The sequence below is a fragment of the Zootoca vivipara genome, chromosome 6, assembly GCF_965207765.1.
Source record: "Zootoca vivipara chromosome 6, rZooViv2.hap1.1, whole genome shotgun sequence".
Classification (NCBI taxonomy): Eukaryota; Metazoa; Chordata; class Lepidosauria; order Squamata; family Lacertidae; genus Zootoca; species Zootoca vivipara.
In genome coordinates, this window is record NC_142589.1 from 70,960,041 (window position 1) to 70,982,991 (window position 22,951).

A 22,951-nucleotide genomic window follows, 5' to 3' on the forward strand; every position below is an offset into this window, starting at 1 on the left:
TCTAGATGCTGCAGGACTCCCAACAACCACCATCCCTGACTGTGGGCCAACACCGGCTGGTGTGGACGTAAGTTAAGAATCCAACAACTGGAGGGCCGTAAGTTCCCCATCCCTGCATTAGAGTCTAACACAGTGGCCAATCAAGCAAAATTGGATATTTTTAAGCAGATAACCATCTGTCAGGGATGCTCTAGCTGCAATTCCTCCCTTGCAGGTGGGTGGCCAACACTGGTGCCCCTTCCAACTCTATACAGTTCTCTTCAGTAGAGAACCCAGGCAGATGCGCAGGGTACAAATAATAAAATTATTCTTTTGCAATGGGAAACAGCCGTAGCAAATGTTTTGTATGCAGAAGGTGCCAGGTTCAAATCCCTGGCCTTTCCAGGTAGGTATGGAATTATCCTCTGCCTGAGACCCTGGTTAATACTCTGTCTGATGGGGCAATGGTTTGACTCAGTCCAAGACAGATCCCTATGTTCCTACAATATACCTGTTGTGGTGTCTTTCGGAAATCTTCTGAAGAGCTCTTCGCTTTCTTCTTACTTTAGTACTTTAAATGAAGTGTGTTAAATTTGGAGAGCAAGGGCCAACTGCAATTTGCAGATTCAAGTACGGTATTGCAGCAACCTATGGAGAGTGTTGGAATGCAAACCAAGGCCATGAATGCAGGATCAGGCTAATGGCCCATCTAGCCCTGAGCAGTGGAGGCCTGGGAAAAAAGGAACATGGAAAATATTTTTTGCGGGGTCGCGACCCCTAGAAAAACAGGATTCTGTTCCTCCCCCGTTTTCCAGGTTTTGTTGGGGGTCGGACAGGAAACCCTGGCTGGCAGCAACAATGCCAGTTTCGCAATTGCAAAGTGTTGAGGTTTTTCCCCCGATGTTGTTCTGTTGTTCCCCTTTAGAGGAGACACGTGCCACGGGAGATCAAGAGGGAACCTCCGTGAGCAGAGGAAGTTATTTCTAATCGTGCAAGTTGTCGTTGTGATCTTTTTTGGCTCCCCATTTCAGACGTTACACTGCCGACTCGAAGGTAGGACACGGAGGTCGGCAGGGTGCAGTTAAATCCGAACCGACACTTGGACGGCGCGCTGTTCCCGCGAGCAGGCCAGCTCTGCGCGCAACAATTCGCACGTTACAGCTGGACTCGTAACTACGTGAACAACAAAAGACACGCGTCACGACCTTTCACCCAGTTTCCTCCAGCGCGCGCCGGCAGCCTCCCTCCCTCCGCAAGCCTCTCCCTCTTCAATAGTAACTCAGACACCGCTCTGATTGGCCTCCTTTCGTTTCGGAGGCGGAGTGAGGTGGAGTGCGCGTCACGTAAATGCCGCTGGTTGATTGGCCTGGACAGATGGCATAATCTCCGGAACCCTCGCGCTTCCCCCCACCCCAATGCTGTGATTGGTGAAAACGGCACATCAGTAATCCAATTTGAAAAAGCAGTCGCTTTGCCTTCGTTCCCCCCCACTCTCGCCCTTATGCCCTCCTACCGAGTTCCTCGATTGTCTTGCGGAAACCCGAAACAAACTCCCGATTGGGCACCACGGAGTTTTGGAGACACACCCACGTGATTCCCTCCGCCCCTTCCACATGCGCACGGATTGGACCGCTTGGCCCTCTTCCCGATTGGCTGGGAGAACCCGGTGGGCGTGGTGAGGATGAAGCTAGGTGGCTGCTGATAGGGCGACTGGGAGCGGGGCAAGATGGCGGCGGCCGGGCTGAGGGCGATGGTGGGAGTGAAGAGGGTCATTGATTACGCCGTGAAGGTGCGCGCGGCGAGGCAGGGGAGGGCGGTGCGCGGGGAGGGAGCCCCTCGGACGCCTGGGTCCCAAAAGAGGGAGCGCTTCTCCGGAGGTCCCCCTAGTCCAGACCCGCATGTTAACACGACGCTGAGCGTGTGGCGCTCACACGTTCACGTTGTCACGTGTGTCTGAACCTCCGTATTCACGGGCAGTCTACCTCAGAATATCAGATGTTGGAGGGGGCGTCCTTTTTTCTTCTCAAAACCGTTTGCCGGAGGCATTTGCCTGGTGCTGCTGCTGTCTTCTTTTCTCGCTGTACTTGGCTGATTGTTATTATCTTTTTCAGTTATTTGCTTCTGAAGCAGTTTCAGCCGAGAAAAGCTTACAGCGATAAGTATGACTAGAAGGCCCTCCTCCTCATGTTTAGCATCTAAAATGCATGGCACAAGAGGAAAGGGGGGATTGAGAGGGAGAAAGGAAAGGAAACCCAGGCAGTGGTTTTTACTCATTTATTATTTTGCTGTATTGTGTTTGTATTCTGCCTTTCCTCCAAAGAATTCAAGGTGGTGCATATTGTTCTCCACTTCCCCACCTCCACATTTTATTTTCACAACAGCCCTGTGAGGTAGGTCAGGCTGAGGGAGAGTGACTGGCCCAAGGTCACCTCTTGCTGACAAATGCCTTGGCAGAGGAGAAAGCTGTCATTGGCTGTCAGCCGTGTTGGCAAAAAAAACCCCTCCATTTTCAGAGACTGTATAGTTACGCTTAAGTTTTTCACCATGGAGTACTGTAAAAGAAAAGAAAAAACTTTTTTGCAATAGATTATTGTATTAAAAGGAGGAGATCTGAGGGAGGGAGTTGACATCAAGGAGGTGTACTGGGAGAGAGCAGAGTTGTTGCCATCATGTTGCATTAAACCTTTCCTGGTTTTATTCTGTACTTGCATTCCTCAATAACTTTGTTAATATTAGTTGGTCTTTAAGGTGCTACTGAAGGAATTTTTTTATTTTGTTAATATTTGTTTCTGATTCAAGAATCTTAGCTGGACCTTGGACCTGAGAGCAGTGTTCAAAACTCCCGTTGTTCTAGACACGTTTTGCAAAAGGCAATTTTATTAAGTGTGAGCAGTTTTTGAGCCTTAGGCACAGCACTGAGCCTAAGATTTGAGATTAAAACTGCAAAGGGGGACCTTTTTCTGCCTCCCCACTTCCAGCTACTCTCTGAAGACTGGAAAAGAGACTCTCTTAAGAATATTAGGAGGGGTGGGCAGGGGAAGGACTAAACTGTGTGAAAAATGAACATAATATTTTAGCTACAGTTCATTCATTTTCAGCTTTGTATTCTTGTTATTTAAAAAGTGTGCCTAAACATTCTGTTGTTGTGCCCATAACCTGGGTTTAAGGTTCCATTTAGCTCCTAGCTTTCTTATCTCATTTTTTAACACTGCCTGAGAGATCAGGGCTAAATTTCCATGCTCAGCGGGTGTGTCTTTGGGCAACTTCTGTCTCTCATTCTCAGGTAAATGGGAATAACAGTGACCTGTTTGTTGTCAGGTATCATGCTTATATCCTGTGTTTCTTCCACGTAGCTCAATATCTTGTCTTCTCATGGGATTACTGGTTTGAGGCTAGCCAAGCTACTTCTCCATGGAATCAAGACTTTGAGGGCTTCTTCACACCTTCTGATTTTTTTTATATGAAAGGCACTTCCATGTAGGGAAGCTGTGTGCAGGTTAACATTTGTGTGAGGCACTCATATGTGTCTCTCCTACTGAATGCATGCATACTGGGAAACTGCCCTCCAGCATGGATAAGTTGTGAATGCATATGTAATAATATAATGATTTTATTATTTATACCCCACCTGGGTTCCCACAGGTGATATTTGCACCTGAGAATCTACATGCACCAGTCTTGTGTCTTCTGTTCAGTGATACAGTAGTTTTGGTATCAGAAGGTCTTAACATCTGAAGAACCCATGGTGCTGGTCAGCCTAATGCAGGCATCCCCAAACTGCGGCCCTCCAGATGTTTTGGCCTACAAATCCCATGATCCCTAGCTAACAGGACCAGTGGTCAGGGATGATGGGAATTGTAGGCCAAAACAATCTGGAGGGCTGAAGTTTTGGGATGCCTGGCCAATGCAAGCTTCCTCAACCTTGGCCCTCCAGATGTTTTGAGACTACAATTCCCATCATCCCTGGCCACTGGTCCTGCTAGCTAGGAATCATGGGAGTTGTAAGCCAAAACATCTGGAGAGCCGAGGTTGAGGAAGCCTGGCCTAATGTGTGGAGAAAGTCTGCAGAACAATGCCAGATGGTTCTGACTGCTGGAAGGCTTGAATGGGTGCCTTGCAGCTGTGTGTGAACACAATCCCTAAGCAGCCCGTATGGTTGCTAATTGCGCAAAGATGTGTGTGCAAACAGCCGCCTTCTTTTTCTGATTTTAAGTCTATGTTTACTGGATCTCTGTGCAGGAGCAGGCTGTTTGATCTTGGGCCTTCCTTATGCAAACAGAAGCTTCTTCCAAAACACTTAAACCTGTAAACATTGAGGAGGCATACAATGAGCATTCCTATTGTTCCTAGGTTTCTCTCAAAGAGTTGAGGGAACTTACTTGAGAGTGCCTTGGACTTCAGCTGTGTGTTTCCTTTAATTCCTTGTGTGCTTTCGTATTGTACTGTGGGTACAATTCTCCTTGGGAGTAAGTCCCTTTGAATTCAATAGAAACTACTTCTGGGTAAACATGGTTAAGGTTGTGGCTTTTGTGTATGAATATGTTACTAGAATTTCTTCTCTCAACCAAAGATATTTCTGCATTCAACCGATTCACACGTTATGCTAAGCCAAACCATGGTTTAACGCAAATGCACAAGCGTGAGAGTTCCTAGAGAGGAGCTTGTGGCTGCTTTGAGCAAAGCCCTGGTTTGGCTCAACATGCCATCTGAATGCAGGCATGTGGCTTATCTGGAGGAGAAAATCATGAGATCCAGTTTGAATAACGTGCTAAAACAAACCATGGCTTAGCTTGCAACAGGATCAGAGAGGAAGAGCAAGGTGGCTGCAATCTGCTCCCCAGCAGGCTGCACATTCATGCATTTGCACTAAGCCATAGTTTATCTTAAACAATGCATGCAGACCAGCTCATTGCTTTCACAAACTTTAGGGATGAGAGGATGAGGAAAGAGTAGAACCAAACCAATCAACTTGAGCACCTGCCCAAGGCATAGAGGAGGGGTGAATGGCTACCGTGTTTCCCCTTTTTTAAGACACCGTCTTATAACTTTTTTTCCTCAAAAAAACACACGGTGGCTTATTTTCAGGTGGTGTCTATTTTTTTTTTATTACCACATAAGTACCGGTATGGTAAAGCAATCTACAGTACATTTATCCAGGGCTGTCTTAAGGGTGCTGCCGGCGGGGCTGGAGCTGTTGCTCAGAGGTGCAGTGTCCAGCCTCGCCTCTTCCTTGGTGCCCTCCAGAACTGCGCCTATCACTATATCTTATTGCCAAGTCTTGCGGGGGGCGGCGCGGAAGTGACACCACCGGCTTGGCCACCTCCTGCGATGCCAGAATGTTCCCAATCAGAGGGGAGGCAAAGCGTGGTGTCCAAAAGCCCCCCCCCCCAAGAGCTGGGTCTCTGAAGGTTTGTAAGTCCTACATACCAGATCCTCCTCCAGGAGAAAAGGAGAGAGAGAGAGAGATTATTCAGAGCCCACCAGAGCCGCCACTCCTCCAGATTTGCAGTGGGTCTGTTGGCAAAACGAGACGGGGAGGGGATGTCAGTTTTTTAAAAAGCCAGAAGGTGAAGCCATTCTGAACCACCCTATGGCCATAGAACATCTGTAAGCAGCATTGCCCAGGAAGATACCATTACCTTCCCCATTGGGCAAATGTACACCCAACTGGAGCCACTTTATGCTTCCAAAAGCATGAGAGAGAGAGAGAGAGAGAGAGAGAGAGAGAGAGAGAGAGAGAGAGAGAGAGAGAGAGAGAGATGTGCACACGGGGGGGGAGAGAGAGAGACGCGCGCGCAAACACAGAGAAACAGACGTGCACACGGGGGGGAGAGACGCGCGCGCAAACTCACACAGAGAGAGAGAGACGCGCACGCACACAGAGAGAGACAGAGAGAGACGCAAGGGGAGAGAGAGACGTGCGCGCGCACAGAGACGGACGTGCACACACACACACACACACAGAGTGCGGCGCTGCTTTGCGCTTTGTCGGAAGCGGCGGTGGCTGCAGCGTTGACAAAGCACGAAGCAGCACCGCACTTAGGGGAAGATGCCAAAGGAGGGGTCTGCGGAGCCGAGGCAATGTGTGAAAGGGACGGATGGTGAGGAGGAAGCGGGGAGTGAACCGAATGGGGCTTTAACACGCCCGCACGCGCAAAAGGGAGGCTCGGAATGTGGAGATCGTCTCTCTTAAAGTGCCGCAAGTAAAGAGCCTCTCTCTCTTTCCTCCTGCCGCTCGTGCCCTTGGTGCTCCGTGCGGCGCTGCTTCGCGCTTTGTTAGCGCTGCAGTCGCCGCCGCTTCCGGGCGCCGACCTGACCCGGCAGGCTTCCTCCTCCTGCCGCAGCCGGCATTGCAGGAGCTGGATCCTGCTGGCTTGTGCCCTCGGTGCTCCGTGCGGCTGCTGCACGCTTTATCGGCTGCTGCGCAGCCGCTTCCGGGCACTGACCCGACCGGGCAGGCTTCCACCTCCTGTAGCGGCCACCGTGCTGGGTCCCACTAGCTGGCTGGGGCACTTGGTGGTCTTGCTCCGCGTGGCACTGAAGTATGGCTTATTTTCAGGGTATGCCTTATATGTCTCAAATGCTTAAAAACCCTGCCCTGGCTTACTTTTTGACTATGTATTAAAAAAGGGGAAACACGGTACTAAGTGAATAGTGTTGGTCTCTCTTTTTTTTGGTCTTCTAGCCCCTGCCCCCCTCTTCCTTCAGCTGGACTGTTCCCAGAAAAGTTGCAGTGTAGAGATTAGCATTTTGTGAAACTGACAGTCTGTGGATGTGCTTCAACTTCTGCAATCTTGGCAGCCCTTTTTGGAGCAAACCCCAATTGCTGAAATCACAGCTGAGCATATCCATGTACCGATGGGTCATGTCAGAGCTTTCTCTGTGTAATTTCATTCCCATGTATGACCAGAGATAATCAAGTGGAGAAAAAAATCATAATTGAAAATGACCACATGAATCGGAGAGCAGAGAATGGCTGGAGGGAATGGGATGATGTTGATTGCAACCACCGCCACCCCCCAGCCATTTGTGTCATCTTTGTTTTCATTTGTTTTGTCAAAATCTTTTAATTGTTCATCGCTTCGGGAATCCAAGATGATTGAAAGGCAGGCTAAAAATAAACAAGCAAACAGCCCCCACAGAAGGCTGTGCATAAGGAATAAACTGCAGCCTTATGTTTGTGGCAAAATTGGTGGATGGCAAATATACAGATATAGTCTTGGCTGAGAGGTTTGATTTCAGGTGTTGCTTGTTGGCTTCCCACTAGCAGGAGAAGGGCTCGGCTTGGTCAGACCAGTGCCCCATCTAGTCCAGCATCATGTTCTTACAGTGGCCAAACAGATGCCCATGGGAAGCACAAGAGCAGAACCTGTGTGCAACAACTGGCATTCAGAGGCACACTGCCCCCCACGGTGGAGGGGCCTTACAAAGGGAGAGGGTGGCGCTGTGGTTTAAACTGCTGAGCCTCTAGGGGTTGCCATTCGGAAGGTTGGTGGATCGAATCCGTGTGACGGGGTGAGGTCCCATTCCTCTGTCCCAGCTCCTGCCAACCTAGCAGTTCGAAAGTATACCAGTGCAAGTAACATAACTATGTACCGATAAGGCAGGAAGGTAAATAGCATTTCGGTGCGCTCTGGCGCTCGTCACAGTGTTCTGTTGCGCCAGAAGCGGTTTAGTCATGCTGGCCACATGACCCAGAAAGCTGTCTGTGGACAAACGCCGGCTCCCTTGGCCTGAAAGCAAGATGAGAGCTGCAACCCCATAGTCATCTTTGACTGGACTTAACCGGTCTTTTACCTTAGCCTTATCCTTCTTGCATTTGTCTAATCCTCCCTGAACGCCATTATGGATCTGGTTGGCCACTGTGATAACAGGATGTTGAACTAGCTAGATGGGCATTTGGCCTAATCTAGATAGGCTCATCTTGGATTCTTATCTCATTTAAAAGAGAGGAAGCTCTTACGGCAAACATGCATTAATGCAACAACGGGTGGCGCTGTGGGTTAAACCACAGAGCCTAGGGCTTGCCGATCAGAAGGTCAGCGGTTCAAATCCCCGTGACAGGGTGAGTTCCTGTTGCTCGGTCCCAGCTCCTGCCAACCTAGCAGTTCGAAAGCACCTCAAAGTGCAAGTAGATAAAGTGCAAGTTTACCTACAGCGGGAAGGTAAACAGCGTTTCCGTGTGCTGCTCTGGTTTGCCTGAAGCGGCTTTATCATGCTGGCCACGTGACCTGGAAGCTGTACGCCGGCTCCCTCAGGCAATAACGCGAGATGAGCGCCGCAACACCAGAGTCGGTCACAACTGGACCTAATGGTCAGGGGTCCCTTTACCTTAAACTATTTGAAAACTTTGGTAATGTTTGCTACCCTACCTGGGGCTGATGATGCCCTGTGTGCTGCATTTAGCTTCTGGATCCTCATGCCCCAAAGAGGAGTGGGAAAGGTCCCCAAGAGCTTCCTCCCCCAATTCCAGATCTTCCTTAGCTGCCTCCATGACAACTTTGCTCCTCTTGCAGGTGCGAGTGAAGCCGGACAAAACAGGCGTGGTGACAGATGGAGTCAAGCACTCCATGAACCCCTTCTGTGAGATCGCCGTGGAGGAAGCCGTGCGCCTCAAGGAAAAAAAGCTCGTCTCAGAGGTGGTAGCTGTGAGCTGCGGTCCACAGCAGTGCCAGGTGAGAAGGCATTCCCCGAAAGGAGGAGGCAAGGCAAAGAGAGGGCAAGGGAAAGAAATCATTGTGTAACCAGAACCCACAACTGAGTATCCAGTACTGGCTGTGGGCTTTGACAGCAGTGGCTGTTGTCCGTTGAAACTGTTGAGCAGAAGGCAGGGAAACTAACAATAGGTGGAGCCAGGGCCAGTGGCAAGCAGAGCCACCTGACTAGTTGGGGCAGGTGGGAGCTGAATGATGACAAATAAGAGGTTGGTGCGATCCTGCCCCATCTGCCTAATTGCAATCCTCCACTGGCCTCTATATAGGACCCCACCCCATCAATGGTATCTCAAACCTGAGTTCCATTCCCAGATGGTTCAGTCGGTCACTTCTGCTTTATCCCAAACAGCTGCTGTTCTCTCCCACCTCAGACTTTCTCCTCATTTTTGCTTTTACTCCCAACATTTGGTATCTGGTGTAGAACTCAATTCCTGGAAATACTTTAAGAAAGTCTAATGACTAGCTGTTATATTTGTCAAGCTGTGCATTGGGTGCTTACGCACTGTAAGCAATTAAACCTTTGCAATATAATAGAATATACATTATTTTCAAAAATGGCAGGTTAGCTCAAAAGTGAAATGAAGAACTTGGGTGGTGGTGAAAGGAGATTCAAACTATTGCCTCTATAGTCTGCTAAATTCCTGCAGATGATGTTTTATCTAAGTTTAGCTGCTATAACAACAAAGTGGGCAACTCTTGAAATTGCTTTGCTTTACTGTGTCATTTAGCAAATCCATTAATTTGTTTGGCAGTGACCAGCCTGTTGTTTTTTCAAGGAAAGAAAAAAGACCCAGTAATTGTGTCCCTTGGAGCGTTTTAGAGGAAGTAAAACAGTAGAAAGCAGGCAGGCTCCTAGATAGTTCCTCAGCCACCTTGGCAAAGTCTTGCTTTGTAAGATGCCTTAACTGTACTTCCTTAACTGAAGACCTTGTAGTTTGCACTTAAAGGGGTGGTGATCATATTAGAAGACCTCAGGTCCCATGCACCCAAAAGCTCATACCAATAACAAACTTAGTTGGTCTCTAAGGTGCTACTGGAAGGATTTTTTTTATTTTGTTTCAGATCTAATAAGTAACTAGACCTATAATTCAGTTGAGCTACATATAGAAACATACATGAGCTGAAAAAATGAGCATATCAAGGAGACTTAAATTCCTAGTTACACATGTCTCTTCCCTTGCTGTTGCCAATTCTAGCAGTGCTAAGTGCTGTGCAGGTGTATAAATGATCTAGTTCCTGCCTAGAAGTGCACCTAATGTTAGCCTGTTGCAGGCGGTAGCCAGTGCCTTTGTACCCTGCATGTGAACACCTGCCTGGCTGTAGCTCCACTCAGAATGCTAGACTTGATGGGCTATTGGTCTGAGCCAACAGGGTAGTACTTGTATTCTTAAGAGTGGTCTCTGACAAACAGGTGGCAGTTGCGCAATCATATCTCAGCTTAAGAAGCTAAGATACGTGTGAGCTTCAGGGACCTGCCTGCAGCCACTTTGTTCTCCCCTTCATGCGAGTTCCTTGTCTGGACATAACAGCAAGCTATGATTAACCATGGCTTCTTGGCTTGTTCTTGGCTTATTCGCAGAAAAGGAAGAGCAAAGCAGAAGCAAAGGGGTTGTATGCGGGTACATGAAGCTTGTGTGGTTCTCGATTTAATAAGCCGTGGTTTGATTATGCAAATGCAGCCCTGGAGAGAGAGAGAGAGAGAGAGAGAGAGAGAGAGAGATGGTTCTTAAATCCAGTCATCTCTTGAAGCACCTCTACTTCACCTTTAAAATACATCTTTTCCAGATGTGTCCTTTTGGGGTGGGGGATGGAGGTAACCAGAAGGCATCCTAAGTACTGAGGTTGAGTAGAAACAGTGAGAATCTTGTGGAACTTTAAAGCCTTGGAGATTTATAATGGTATACTCCAGGCATAGGCAACCTTGGCTCTCCAGATGTTTTGGAACTACAACTCCCATGGTTCCTGACCACTGGCCCTGTTAGCTAGGGATCATGGGAGTTGTAGTTCCAAAACATCTGGAGAGCCAAGGTTGCCTATGTCTGGTATACTCTCCTCCACTGTACTTGTCTGACCACATGATGCATCTGATTAAAATAGACTGTAGTCCATGAAGGCCTACGGTATGCTGTAATGAATTTGTTTGCCCTTTGTATCGCACAGGACTCTTTAAGACTAAAGCAAGAATGGAAGAGCTTTTACAGACCAGGGGCCACATTCCCTGGTGGCCACCCTTCAGGGGCTTCATGCCTGTGGTGGATAGGCAAAGGAGGTGACTCATACCTTTGTACAGTAGGCTACAGATTACCATGACTGCTTCTACTGGGTTGAGTAAAACTGGAGATGTAAAATCAGAAAAGCTTCGCATAGACAATGCTTTGCAGGGAGCTCTGCTGAAGTCCTCCAACACCCTGGAGCTTTGGACCCCTGGCTAAAATGAGGTTGCTGGTTTCTCGAAGCCTGGTTCTGAATGAAAGTGGGCAGGTTGCAGGAGGGCAACGTAGCAAGAGAAGGGCTAGCTCAGCTGTGGTTTAGAGTTTTCATCCTCGGCATTTCTCCTTGGGTAGGAAGCTTGCTCAGTGAGTTTTACCCATGGTACCTGTACTTTTCTTTTTCTTTTTAATTTTTAATTTTAAAAGTATAAAGATTCAACATACATATACAAATACAGTGGAACATCGGTTTATGAACACCTCGGTTTACGAATTTTCGGTTTACGAACGCCGCGGACCCATCCGGAACGGATTAATTCACTTTCCATTACTTTCAATGGGAAAGTTCGCTTCAGTTTATGAACACTGCAGTTTATGAGCAGACTTCCGGAACCAATTGTGTTCATAAACCGAGGTACCACTGTACAGAAAGAAGGGGGGGGGGTAAGAAAAGAGTAAAAGAACTAACACTACAAATACCACTACCCATGTAGTGTAATTTTCTGCTGTAATTTGGGATCAGGAAGGAATCTTTCCTGCCACCAATATTGGCAAGTGATTTTTAAAAACCTGTCTTCCTCTTATTTGTGAGGTGGCTTAAGATGCAGTAGGCATTCTGTATGTTCTAAAGCAACAAAGATCGCCAGCAGACCAGGGAACTGGTGGCATCACGATACCCGTTGGGGCACAGCTCCTCTTCTACCTTCCCTAGGTCTGCTTGACTTGTGTGGCCTGAGGGAGGACAGAAGTGAAGAAGGCCCGTAGCTCAACGGTAGAGCATCTGCTTTGCGTGTAGAAGGTCTCAGATTCAATCCCCAGCATCTCCTGTCTCAATCCCTGACGGAGAAAATACTACACAGACCAATGATCTGATTCAGTATCGGGCAGATTCATATGTTCCTAATAGGAGGCTAGGGAGTTTGTGCCATTAGCTCCTGAAAGGACCATTAACCAGCCTTAGTAAACGTATATTCTTGCAACGTATATTTAGTATTTCATGCCTTGGAAGAAAGGCAATATATAAATGACTCAGAGTAGTCGCACTGGAATTGATGGACCTAAGTTCATAACTGCTGTTAATTTCAGTGGGTCTGCTTTAGTAAAAGTTAGTTGAATACTACCCTATTCTTCTAAAAACACCCCCTGAAATCCCTGCTGACAGCCTATGATCAAATTAAGGGTCATTAGGTGAGTCATAGAGCCCATGATTTGCAGGCAGAAGGTCCTGGATGCAATCTCTGGCATCTCTGAGTAGGACTGTTTGAGGGTTGTATGCCAACTAAGTTGTGCTCAGAGCAGATTTATGAAGTTGATAGACCTGTTAGTCATGTTGGTTAACTTCACTGAGTGTACTGCAAGTGTGGCAAACATTGGATGCAGCCCTGACTACTTGCCAGTCAGTGTAGATCAGGGGTTCCTCATCTTTTTGGGCCCCCGGGAGGCACATTATCTATGAAATTGCCGCAGGCAGTGCAATGCACCCATTTCACAGAAGAAAAGTGGACAATGCTCAGACACACACCCTTCAAAAAAAGGAGGCAAAACACCTGCATGCACCCTAAATCACAGACAGAAAAACAACAGGCCACTCTCTCTACCTAACCAAAAAAGAGAGAGCCAACTTTCGTCTCTCAATGTAAATAACAAAAATAAAAATTGAGGGGTGCAAGGGCCCATGGTGAGTGCAAAGATATGACTCAATATGGGATAGTTTAGTATGTTCTTATGCAAGTGGTCTGCTTTTGAGGAATCTGTTTGCTGCGGGAGCAGCTTTCTCTCATAAATATCCTCTGCTTGCACAGCTTTGGTCTGTGTTGCATGGGACAGGCGGAACAGAGTGACCTCTTCAGGGAAGGTCCAGTGTGATGCTGGGGGACAGCTTTCTTACTCCTCATCTGATGACTAGAACAGCTTGTCCCAAATTCTTTTCTCCACCCTCCATTTGAAATTGGTGCTCAGGCACACCTAATTGTTTGTCCCAAATTCTTTTCTCCAATTTTCTGTTGGGAAATTGGTGCTCAGGCTCCTTTCTGTCTATCTGCCAACTTGCTGAGTGGCCTGTGATCAAAATAATTAATTCTAAATCGAGAGCTTTTTACAGCTGAGGGGGCTGAGTGCAAAGAGATGAGAGATGGGGGCTGAACTAACTGGTGTTAGTTGGGCTGGTGGCCACCAGGTGGCACCAGCAGTACACAAGAGAGAGCTCTGTAGCATGTTGAGGATGCTGGAGCCAAAACCCTTTCTTCTCCAAATGCTGGGTACCAACCTTTGATAGACTTAACGCACCTGAAGCAATGGAGAAGCCTTTCTTTCTCAGCCTGTTGAGGTGTGCAGAGTACAGTCATACCTCAGTTTAAGTATGCTTCGGTTTGAGTACTTTCAGTTTAAGTACTCCGCAGACCTGTCTGGAACGGATTGATCCACTTTCCATTACTTTCAATGGGAAAGTTCGCTTCATGTTAAGTACGCTTCATGTTAAGTACTCCACGGACCGTCTGGAACGGATTAATCCACTTTCCATTACTTTCAATGGGAACGTTTGCTTCAGGTTAAGTACGCTTCAGGTTAAGTACAGACTTCCGGAACCAATTGTGTACTTAAACCGAGGTACTACTGTATAGTTGTCTGGGCTAGAGCATTGCATGTGTGAACATTAAGGGTGGTTTTCTCATCCGATGAGCAGCAGAGAGAGAATTAGGAGCTCGGCAAATGAAAACGAGGCTCCCGTATCTTTAATAGTTGTGCAGATGCGGGGATTTCAGCAGGGCACACCTCGCTGGGTTGTTAAGAAAAGGGGCTCTGTTTAGAGAGCATCATAAGAGTTGGAAGGGACCACATGGTTGATCTAGTCCAACCCCCTGCAATCCTGGAATCTTTTTGACCAATCTGGGGCACAAACCCACAACCCTGATTAAGAGTCTCATGCTCTACTGCCTGAGGTATCAAGGCTTGTGAATCTAGGGCAGACACAGACAGACTTCAAGCTTTCCAAATTTACCTTTCTTTCCTTTTTTAAATCACCATTTAGAGCTGGGTGCCAAACAGTGACTTGCGAGTAAGACTAGATCCAAATGATGACTCAATCAGCAGAAGCAATTGACTCCCGGACCCAGGATAACTTGCATATATGCAAGTAAAAAAAAAAATGCATCTGAGTTAATTCGTAGCTAAGCAGGAATTCTGACAATTCTATATTTGGGTGGAGGTTGTGGTGGGGGCAGCTTTTTTGTTGCTATAATTGGGAACCTTGTCCAGCTGACTGAAAATCATCCAGCAATCTACAAACCAATCCCAATGTACCTTCACTTCGCCCCTGTTTAGGGGGAGCCCAAATGCAGGGTGGGAACCATCAACAGAATTTTCAGTGGACACAGTCATAACACAAGAGATGAGAATCTGCATCACCTGCTGGAATTCCCTCTGCCTGTTAGAGAGAGAGAGAGGAGGAGGAGGAGGAAGCTGCAGCAGGGCTCCCTTAAAGGTGCTGACAGTGCAGCCCTTTCCACATTTACTCACACGTAAATCCCACTGTTTTCAAGAGGGGCTGGCTCCCAGGTAAGCGCATAGGATCGCCACTTTCACAGCCTTGAGCACGACCCTCCTGCAGCCAAAACCCAGCTCCCAAGAAGGGCCATGGGAGGGGGGCGCTAGAAGCCAGGCACTCCCCGCTCTTGAGATCCCACACTGTGTGTGTCTGCGAGCAGCTCCAGCAGGTGAAAGTAACCGGGTTGGACATGCCTCTCTTGCCCCCTCCACCCTGCCTCTCCCCAGACCTGGCTCTGCTCTCTTTTCTCTCAGCTGCGGCTTCCTGACAGCCCCACCGTCGCCAGCTATTTTCTGCACTGCTGCCCCCGCTTCCCAGTGACCTTCACTTGCTGCACTGCTCTCACAATCCCCCAGGTTTTTTTTTTAAAGAGCAGCCCTTCCCTTCCCCCAGCAGCAGCAGCAGCCAAGCTGACGTTCCTCAGTCTCTCAGATTGGGAACAAACACAGGGCTTTTCTTTCTCTCCCAAGGCCATCTTCTCTCTGCCCTCCTGCTTCTGATTTCTGCCTGCGGGCTGGCTGGCGCAATGATGGGTTTACTATTGCAAACTCAGCAGCTGGATCTGTTGGGGGGGGGAGTGGTGTCTTGGCTCTGTTCCCAGTGGGGCAGGCATCCCCCTTCCCTATAGAGGCTATTATCATTGTCATTAACAAAGCTGGAAGAGTGAACTTGGATTTCTTCATGCCAGGAATGTGTATCTTGAAAGCACAGCATCCAATTTTCTTTATACTACTGGTCCCGCTCAAGGCAGCATAAATCTTCCAAGACTGCCACCCAAGACTGGTTTCTTTCTCAAGATGACTGCATTGATTCTTGACCTGTGCTCTTCTTAAGCACCGCAAACTTTCCTTAGTGAGAGGGGGTGTTGGGCAACGTATGGGGCTTCCCAGTGTTGCTGGGCTCCCAAAGTCTTATCAGCCCTAGACAGCATGACCAGTTATTGGGGGGGGGTTGTAGTCCCACGGTGCCTGGCAGGCCCCTTGGGGTAAGATATGTTTGATTGCTAAATAAGCAAATAGGCCTGAGAGGAGAGCTAACATCACAAATGTATTGTTTTTCCCCGGAGCGCTCTTCTTCTAGGCCTTCCCGAGGGACTTTCTAGGACAAGAATTAATACCTTAAAATTCTGAGGAAAGCAGATGTGTGTGTCAAGTTCAAGGCTTCCTCCTTTATTGTTCCTTTTGCCTCCTCCCTCCAGGAGACGATCCGCACAGCCCTTGCAATGGGGGCCGATCGAGGGCTGCATGTGGAGGTCCCTGCCAAGGACTACGAGAGCCTCAGCCCCTTCCAGGTTTCGAAGATCCTGGCTGCACTTGTCAAAAAAGAAGGCATCAACCTTCTAGTGCTGGGGAAGCAGGTAATAGAGATGCAGGAGTGTGTGTGTGTGAAAGAAGGGATGAGTTCTTGCACAGATAAATGGTGCAGCATGGGAATGAATGTGCACCCACCATGTTGCTCTCCTTACGAACCTCCAGGCATCAAGTTTCTTGTCATCAAGCTTCCGGAGAAGGGCCAGTCCACCCAGCGAGCTGCCACTTGTTAAATCCTGATCTCATCCCTTGCCTTCTCATGCCAGGAGTCAGTCCAAAAGACAGCCTTCTGCATGGGCGTGCCACCATGGCCGAGGCACCATTTCCATAGGAACATGGGAACCTGCCTTTATACTGAGTCAGGTTACTGGTTCACCCAGAGAAATCTTGCCTGCCTTTCTCTCTCAGCTCTACCTGGAGATGCCGAGGATTTGAACTCGGGACCTCCAGTGTGCAAGGCAGATGGTCTGCTGCTGAGCTACAGCCCTTCTTCAGAATGGAGACGTTAATATGGCCTCTTATTACCTAGTGGACATAAGAGGAAAAGGAACTGGCAGGCATAGAGGCAGAGTTAAGAGAGGCTGGACCTAAGAGGCCTGAGGGCTGAAAGGAGCAAACGTCTGGGTGGCCAGTTGCAGGTTTCCAACTTCTGGACTGAAGCTGATCCAGGGAGATTTATGAAGTGGTCTCCAAGATGACTGGAAAGCAGGTCTGAGACTTGGGACTTGGGAAAAGGAAGTGGTGAACAGCAGGGGAGGTGCTGCTTCCGCAACATCACAGATGGGAAACGTTTGCCTCCCTAGGCCAGAAGCAAAAGCAGGCAGAGCAGCAGTTGTGGATCTTACCTTTGTACAGCTGGCTGCATTCCAGACACACAAGAGGCTGAACTTCCTACATATATATACACACACACACAACACGCTTCCATCTAGGCAAGCCAGAGACAATGCTTCAAGAAAACATTGCAGCCAGGCAAAAGCACATGACTTGAGGCTGCTGGGCATCGCAAGTGGGAGATGTGGCCTGGGAAGAGGGAGTATCGGTGGAGAGTCCCAAGGGCCAGGTCCCGAGGCCTGGATGACCACATTTGGCCTGAAGTTCCCACCCCCTATGCCCAGACCTCTGCTTCTGCACCCGAAGGATGCAAGGTCTCATTTGCAGGGGCTGTTACTTGTCAGAAGGATGGTCGTTCTCATTTCATGTGGCTGGTAATTTATCCGGCTCGAGGGGAACATCTTGTCACTTCTGAAATGCCCAGGTGACCACAGGTACCCTCATTCCTGTTGGGAGACCTGCCCTGACTTGAGCCTCCCAAAGAGAGTGCAACCAGTACATCCCATGTTACAACTTTTCACCACTTGTGATGGCTGGAGACCTTGGCATTTTTGGGCCAGACACAATTGCTGCAGAGTCCTGGGAGAGGTGCCCACAGGGATGCATTTGGGGGGCTCTGCCCCCTGAAGGGGAAAGGCTCTTTGCCCTGAAAAACAGCTGCACTTCCTTGTCCTTTGGGTGACACCTCTCTCCAATCCTTTTTTACCCCTTGCTTGTTTTTCCAGGCCATTGACGATGACTGCAACCAGACAGGGCAGATGACCGCAGCGTTTCTTGACTGGCCTCAGGTACTATTCGGTGGGGAGGGGGGGGGGTGTTATGTGGAATAGATGGAAGTGAGCAGCAGGGCTGGCAGGCAGAGAGCAGGTGGCCTATTAAGGAAGACGCATTCGTTTTCCATACTCGAGGAGGCACAGCTTGAAGAAGGGAGTCCATCCAATAGGCTGCTGTAATGGTATGAAGGACTGGGGTTTGCCAGCAGTGGTTGGGGCAGAGCCAAGAGTGGGTGGGCACCCCTTCCTTCTTGTTTGCCATTTTCCTTTCCTCTGTTTTTCCTTTTCCTTCCTTTCCTTTCTGGCCTGAGGGCAGCTGTGTGACCATCCTGCTTTGAGAACCAGCTTGACGTAGCGAGCGGTGAGAGTGTCTTGACTAGGATGTGGGAGACCAGGGTTCAAGTCCTCACTGAGCCAGGAATCCCAGTGGGTGACCTTAGGCCAGCCCTGGCCTTTCAGCCTAACCTACCTCTCAGGGTTGTTGTGGGGATTCATGGAGGAGGAAGAGAACCATGTATGTCACCTTGAGCTCCTTGGAGGAAAAGGTGTGATATAAGTGTAATAATAAATAAAAATACAGTGGTGCCTCGACTTACGAATTTAATCCGTTCCGAAGGCACCTTAAAGTGGAAAAATTCGTAAGTTGAAAAGCGCCATTGGAAACGTAATTTCCCATAGGAATGCATTGGAAACGGAAAAATTTGTAAGTCGAAGCAACCCCATCTAAAAATCCGTAAGTTGAAAAAACCCTATCTAAAACCGCCGCGGTTTCCGTTCGGATGTTGAGAAATTCGTAAGCGTGCGACCATTTGCTCCATTCATAAGTCAAAAAAATCGGTTGTCGAGTTGTTCGTAAGTCAAGGTACCACTGTAAAATAAAAGGAAGGAGTTGTTTGGCATACAGGCAGCCTCCCCCCCCCCCCCCGTTTACGCAGGGATTACGTTCCAAGGTACCACACTCCTTGATGAAATCACGTATAATTGAAAAAGCCTGCACTCTTTTTTTCAGTGACATATTTATGTCGTTTCTGGGTCACTTCCAGGTTCGGCGCGATGTACATGTACACGGTCGTGCACGTATTGACCGTGTGTAAACAGGCCCCACCCTAAGCTAGTGACCTAATTAACGTGCCAGTGAAACCCTAGACTAGCTGGGAAGGGAATGACTGATTGAACTCCTCTGAACACAAAGTTGCCAAGTTGTCCCCAGAGAGGCATGCACATCCCAGGCTCCTTCACGATGTGGTTCCAAGAATATATTAAGCATGCAGTCCTCAAACGATTTAATGGCTCTCTGCCTAGGCCCTGGGGTTGTGCATTACTGCCTCTTCTGCCGTGGATGCCAGTGGCTCGTAATAGAGAGGAATGCCGTGCCCTGGGCTTGTGCTTGTGACGGCATCAACCAGTCATGGCAGCCTCGGCTTATTCTGAGGTGTGCCTGAGGGTTTGTCTGGGCTCAGTTGCCTAAGGAGGCAAGTTGCGATTTTCCATTGTGGTTTAATGTGCCACTCTGGGCATGTGGGTGTTTGGCAGGGTAAGAAGTCTGAAAAACCCAACCCCCTAAATGATTTCAATATTCGCTTAGCTTTTGTCATTTTTTAAAAAGCTGGTGAGTGCTTCAAGCATGTGCAGTTGGTGTAGCAACTGGCAAAACTCTTCCGAGATGTGTACTTGTAGAATTTTGTGTAATGTGTTACCTGCCCTGCCTTTAACCCAGCAGCCCTTCTCTCCCTATTGCAGGGAACATTTGCTTCACAAGTGACTCTGGACGGGGACTGGCTGAAGGTTGAGCGGGAAGTTGACGGGGGTCTGGAGACGGTGCGTCTGAAGTTGCCAGCCGTGGTGACCGCTGACCTGCGGCTGAACGAGCCGCGCTATGCCACCCTGCCTAACATCATGGTATGTGTCTGACAACTTTTAATGGGTATTCCATACTTGGCACAGCAAACCCTTAAGCAGAGCCTTGTTCTGGAGATAAATGACACACACACACTCCCCATTTTGTATCCATTTGGGTCCAGAGGACGTGAGGACGAGAAGCAAAGGGCCCCAGTGACAAAATAGTAATTGACAGTTTGTGCAGAGCCCTTGACATCCCCAATTGATTTTCACATTCAACATTTCAGCAGCAGCTGATGATTAAATGGGCAGGGGAGCAAAGAAGGGTGGGTTGTTTTAAGTGCGCCTTGTTTTTATTCCCACCCCAACCCAGAAAGCCAAAAAGAAGAAGATTGAGGTAGTGAAGCCATCCGACCTTGGTGTAGAACTTACCCCACGGGTGAAGATTGTCAGTGTGGATGACCCTCCCCAGCGTAAGGCTGGAGTCAAGGTGGAGACAGTAGAAGATCTGGTTGCTAAGCTCAAAGAGATTGGGCGGATCTGAATCTTCAAGTGGTTCTGGTAAGGAGAATACAGTTGTTGTTGATGGAGTCCAGCTCCCAGCAGCTCCTGCCCAGCATATCCAATAGTAAAGGAAGAGACTGAAACCAAACCTGAAATCTGTTGCTGAAAAGAGTAGCCTTTTCCAAAAGGAGTGGCTCAGTTGTCAGAAGATCAGGAAAATCCATCTGGTGATGCTGAAAAAGATTGTCTCCTGTCTTCATCCCCAAAGAGGAGCAAGAAAGCTATTTTCTAGCATTTCCCTTCATCCCGGGTGGATTTTCTCCTGAATGGGGACCTGTAAAGCTAATTATATGGAAGCGTGGGCTCATTTTGGAGTGTCTAAGGCCTTCTATCTAAACTCAGTGAGGCTTGCTTTTTTCAGCAAGAAGTGTTCAGTTAGTGCAGAAGATAATCTTTCTTCTGGCAATTTGTTCAGCAGCGAGACCCACACACTTGTTGGTCCCTCCTTGGATTCTTTTTATCACTGAGCCTCATCTCACTTAAAAGTGAAAATAGAGAATGTAAGAACTGCCTTGCTGGAGACTGGCATCCGCCAAGTCTAGCATTGTTCCCTGCAGCATCGAGGCAGTTTGCCCCTGGGAAGTGCTTGAGCACAGAGTGAAGGCAATAGCTGCCACCTGTTTTCCGTTCCCTGCATCTAGTGTTCAGAGTTAAACTGCCTCTGAACATGAAGGTCCCACCTCACCCCTTGTCATTCATACCTGTTGATTCCCCCCGTTTCTTCTTAAAAGCCATTTGTGTAAGGGGCCATCATGCCTTGTGGTTCCATAGGGTTGTACAGTCATACTTGTTGCACTGGCGAAGGAGTTCACGGCAGCGGAACACTTTTGAGCAGGTTGCTGCTAACTCGGTTGTGCAATAGATTGCTCAGTCTGTTACACACTGAATTTATGCTAGCACATCTGTTGCATTGTATCCCGCTGTTGCACAGTGCTGAAATCCACCCATCCGCTGGCCCATCAGCTGTTGCACTAGCAGACAGAGAATGTTGTGCACAGCCCATTGAAATCGATGGACTTAGGGTATGCCCATTAATTTCAGTGGGTCTGCTTTGAGTACAACTAACATTGATTGCAACCTGTGGTTTTAAGTGATCTCCTGGCGGGGAAACATTTATAGTCTCTCCCGAACTTACCTCCCACAATTGGCAGTACCCAACTGCTGGTATTTGTATGAGAGGGAACAAAATGCCCACTCTCTCTGTCTCTCTCCAGCCATTAATAATTGTATAGATGCATGTGTCATATACCCCCCTTTAGGTGTGTGCGTTTTCCTCACAGGAAAATGCTCCAAGCCATTGTGTAGCCCAGCCCTATTCATGTGCCCTTGGAAGTGCCTCACTGTTTTTAGTGGAACTTAACTCCCACACTCCATAGGATCTTCCCGCTGGGTAACAAGAACTGTACAGACTATTCCAAGTGTGATTGCACCATAGATTTATATGTGCCTTTATAGTTGCCATTCTTTGCCAGAGAGATAGGTATGTGTGTGTATAAAATGGGTGTTTATATTTGCATGTGTATGTGTATGTACACACACACACGAAGCTAAATTTCTGGGTTCTTCCCCGCTGCACAAATCAATTCTGCAAGAACACATGAAAACAGAAATTTATTTGATTTGATCTGTGGTCAAATATACCTTAACGAGTGTTCTGGAGGGTGCAGTGTTAGTGCATGCAAATAGTATGCTTGAAAAGGAAAAAAATTAGAAGGTCATGACGTGAGGTGGTTAGAATTAGCTCAGTGCAGCTGAACCAAGACAGCTGCATAGCTTTTGTTGAACCCAAATTGGAACAGAGTTCATATTTTTTATGGTCTGGCTCCCTGAAATGCAGCCCTGCGTACTTTTTAACAGAGCGCCTGTAATCACTTGATGCTTTGACAGAGATTAAAAATAAAGCCACAAGTGCTCGGGAATCATTTGAAATGCAACTTTGGCTTCTGCTTTTAGGATAAGAAGGCATAATCGACATGTCCTTTCTCCGTTTCAGCTTTGCCTGGAGCTGCTGCTGCTGCTGCTGCTGTTGTCGTCGAGGTGGGTGTGGCCCTCGGGGAAGGGGGCGCATCTTCCCGCCTCACTGGGTCCCTCCAACATCCTAACCATGCTGCCTTCCAGCTCAGCTGGCCACTGATGAAAGCTGAATGAGACTTTGATTCTATTTTCTGTATTAATGATTGGTCAGATTGCAATAAATGTCCTGTGATTTTCGGAGGTGCTCTGAGCAAGCATCACATCACTGCTGTGGTTATTTTTTGGACTGGGGTGGAGGGATTGCATTCCCAATTGCTTACTTTGCTGTAAGGTGTCTGGGCCTGGACACGAAGTGGTATAGTTGTGCTTCCAATGGCATGTGCTTTGCCAAAGTGGTGTCTGAATAGTTCTCCTGCGCATCATAGCTGGAGGCTAACTTTGCCCTGTTAAATTACCATAGGATTCACGGGTATTTATATGGCTGGGCCCCAGCATCTGGTTCCTTTTGGCCCTTAGCAGGGGGAGCTCACAGAGACTCCCTCTCCACTTGCATTCATAGAATCGTCAAGTTAGAAGCGACCACAGGGGCCATCTAGTCCAACCCCCTGCAATGCAGGAATCCTTCGCCCAGCTCTGGGATTAAGAGTCTCCTGCTCTGCCGACCGAGCTGTCCTAGTCTATCCACGAGGATACCTCTGGAATCAGAGGACGCTCTATTAACTGCCCCCGTTGCTTGCCTCCAGCAATTCTGGCATCTGAAGAAGGAAGTTACAGCCTCTGCAAACTTTTATGTTCTTCTAAAACGAGTCTCGAAGGTGCTACTCGACTCGGCTGTTAAATAATGATAATCTGAGACTGACATAGCTGTCCTACTGCATTTGGTGTCTGGAAGCCGCTTCCACTTCTTCTGCTGTGATGAATGCCTGGTTCATGCTACCAGCCAAAGGGGTGCAAAAACTGTTCCAGGAGCCTACTTTTTCAGATTGGAGGG

The 22,951-nt window shown here is 48.2% G+C and overlaps 1 protein-coding gene across 1 annotated transcript; it reads left to right on the forward strand.

Moving 5' to 3' along the window:
• The first annotated feature begins 1,691 nt into the window (after positions 1-1,691).
• Positions 1,692-22,220, forward strand: ETFB (electron transfer flavoprotein subunit beta). Its single transcript, XM_035120256.3, has 7 exons — positions 1,692-1,768; positions 8,496-8,654; positions 15,865-16,023; positions 17,536-17,598; positions 19,324-19,482; positions 19,796-19,983; positions 21,980-22,220. The coding sequence occupies exons 1-6, from the start codon at positions 1,706-1,708 to the stop codon at positions 19,964-19,966; spliced, it is 774 nt and encodes a 257-aa protein (XP_034976147.3). The 5' UTR covers positions 1,692-1,705; the 3' UTR covers positions 19,967-19,983; positions 21,980-22,220.
• Positions 22,221-22,951: the final 731 nt, after the last annotated feature.

Coding starts and splice junctions, on each gene's coding strand:
- ETFB (XM_035120256.3), top strand. CDS start 1,706: ATGGCGGCGGCCGGGCTGAGGGCGATGGTGGGAGTGAAGAGGGTCATT. Junction 1,769..8,495: donor TCATTGATTACGCCGTGAAG/GTGCGCGCGGCG, acceptor CTCCTCTTGCAG/GTGCGAGTGAAGCCGGACAA. Junction 19,483..19,795: donor CCACCCTGCCTAACATCATG/GTATGTGTCTGA, acceptor ACCCCAACCCAG/AAAGCCAAAAAGAAGAAGAT.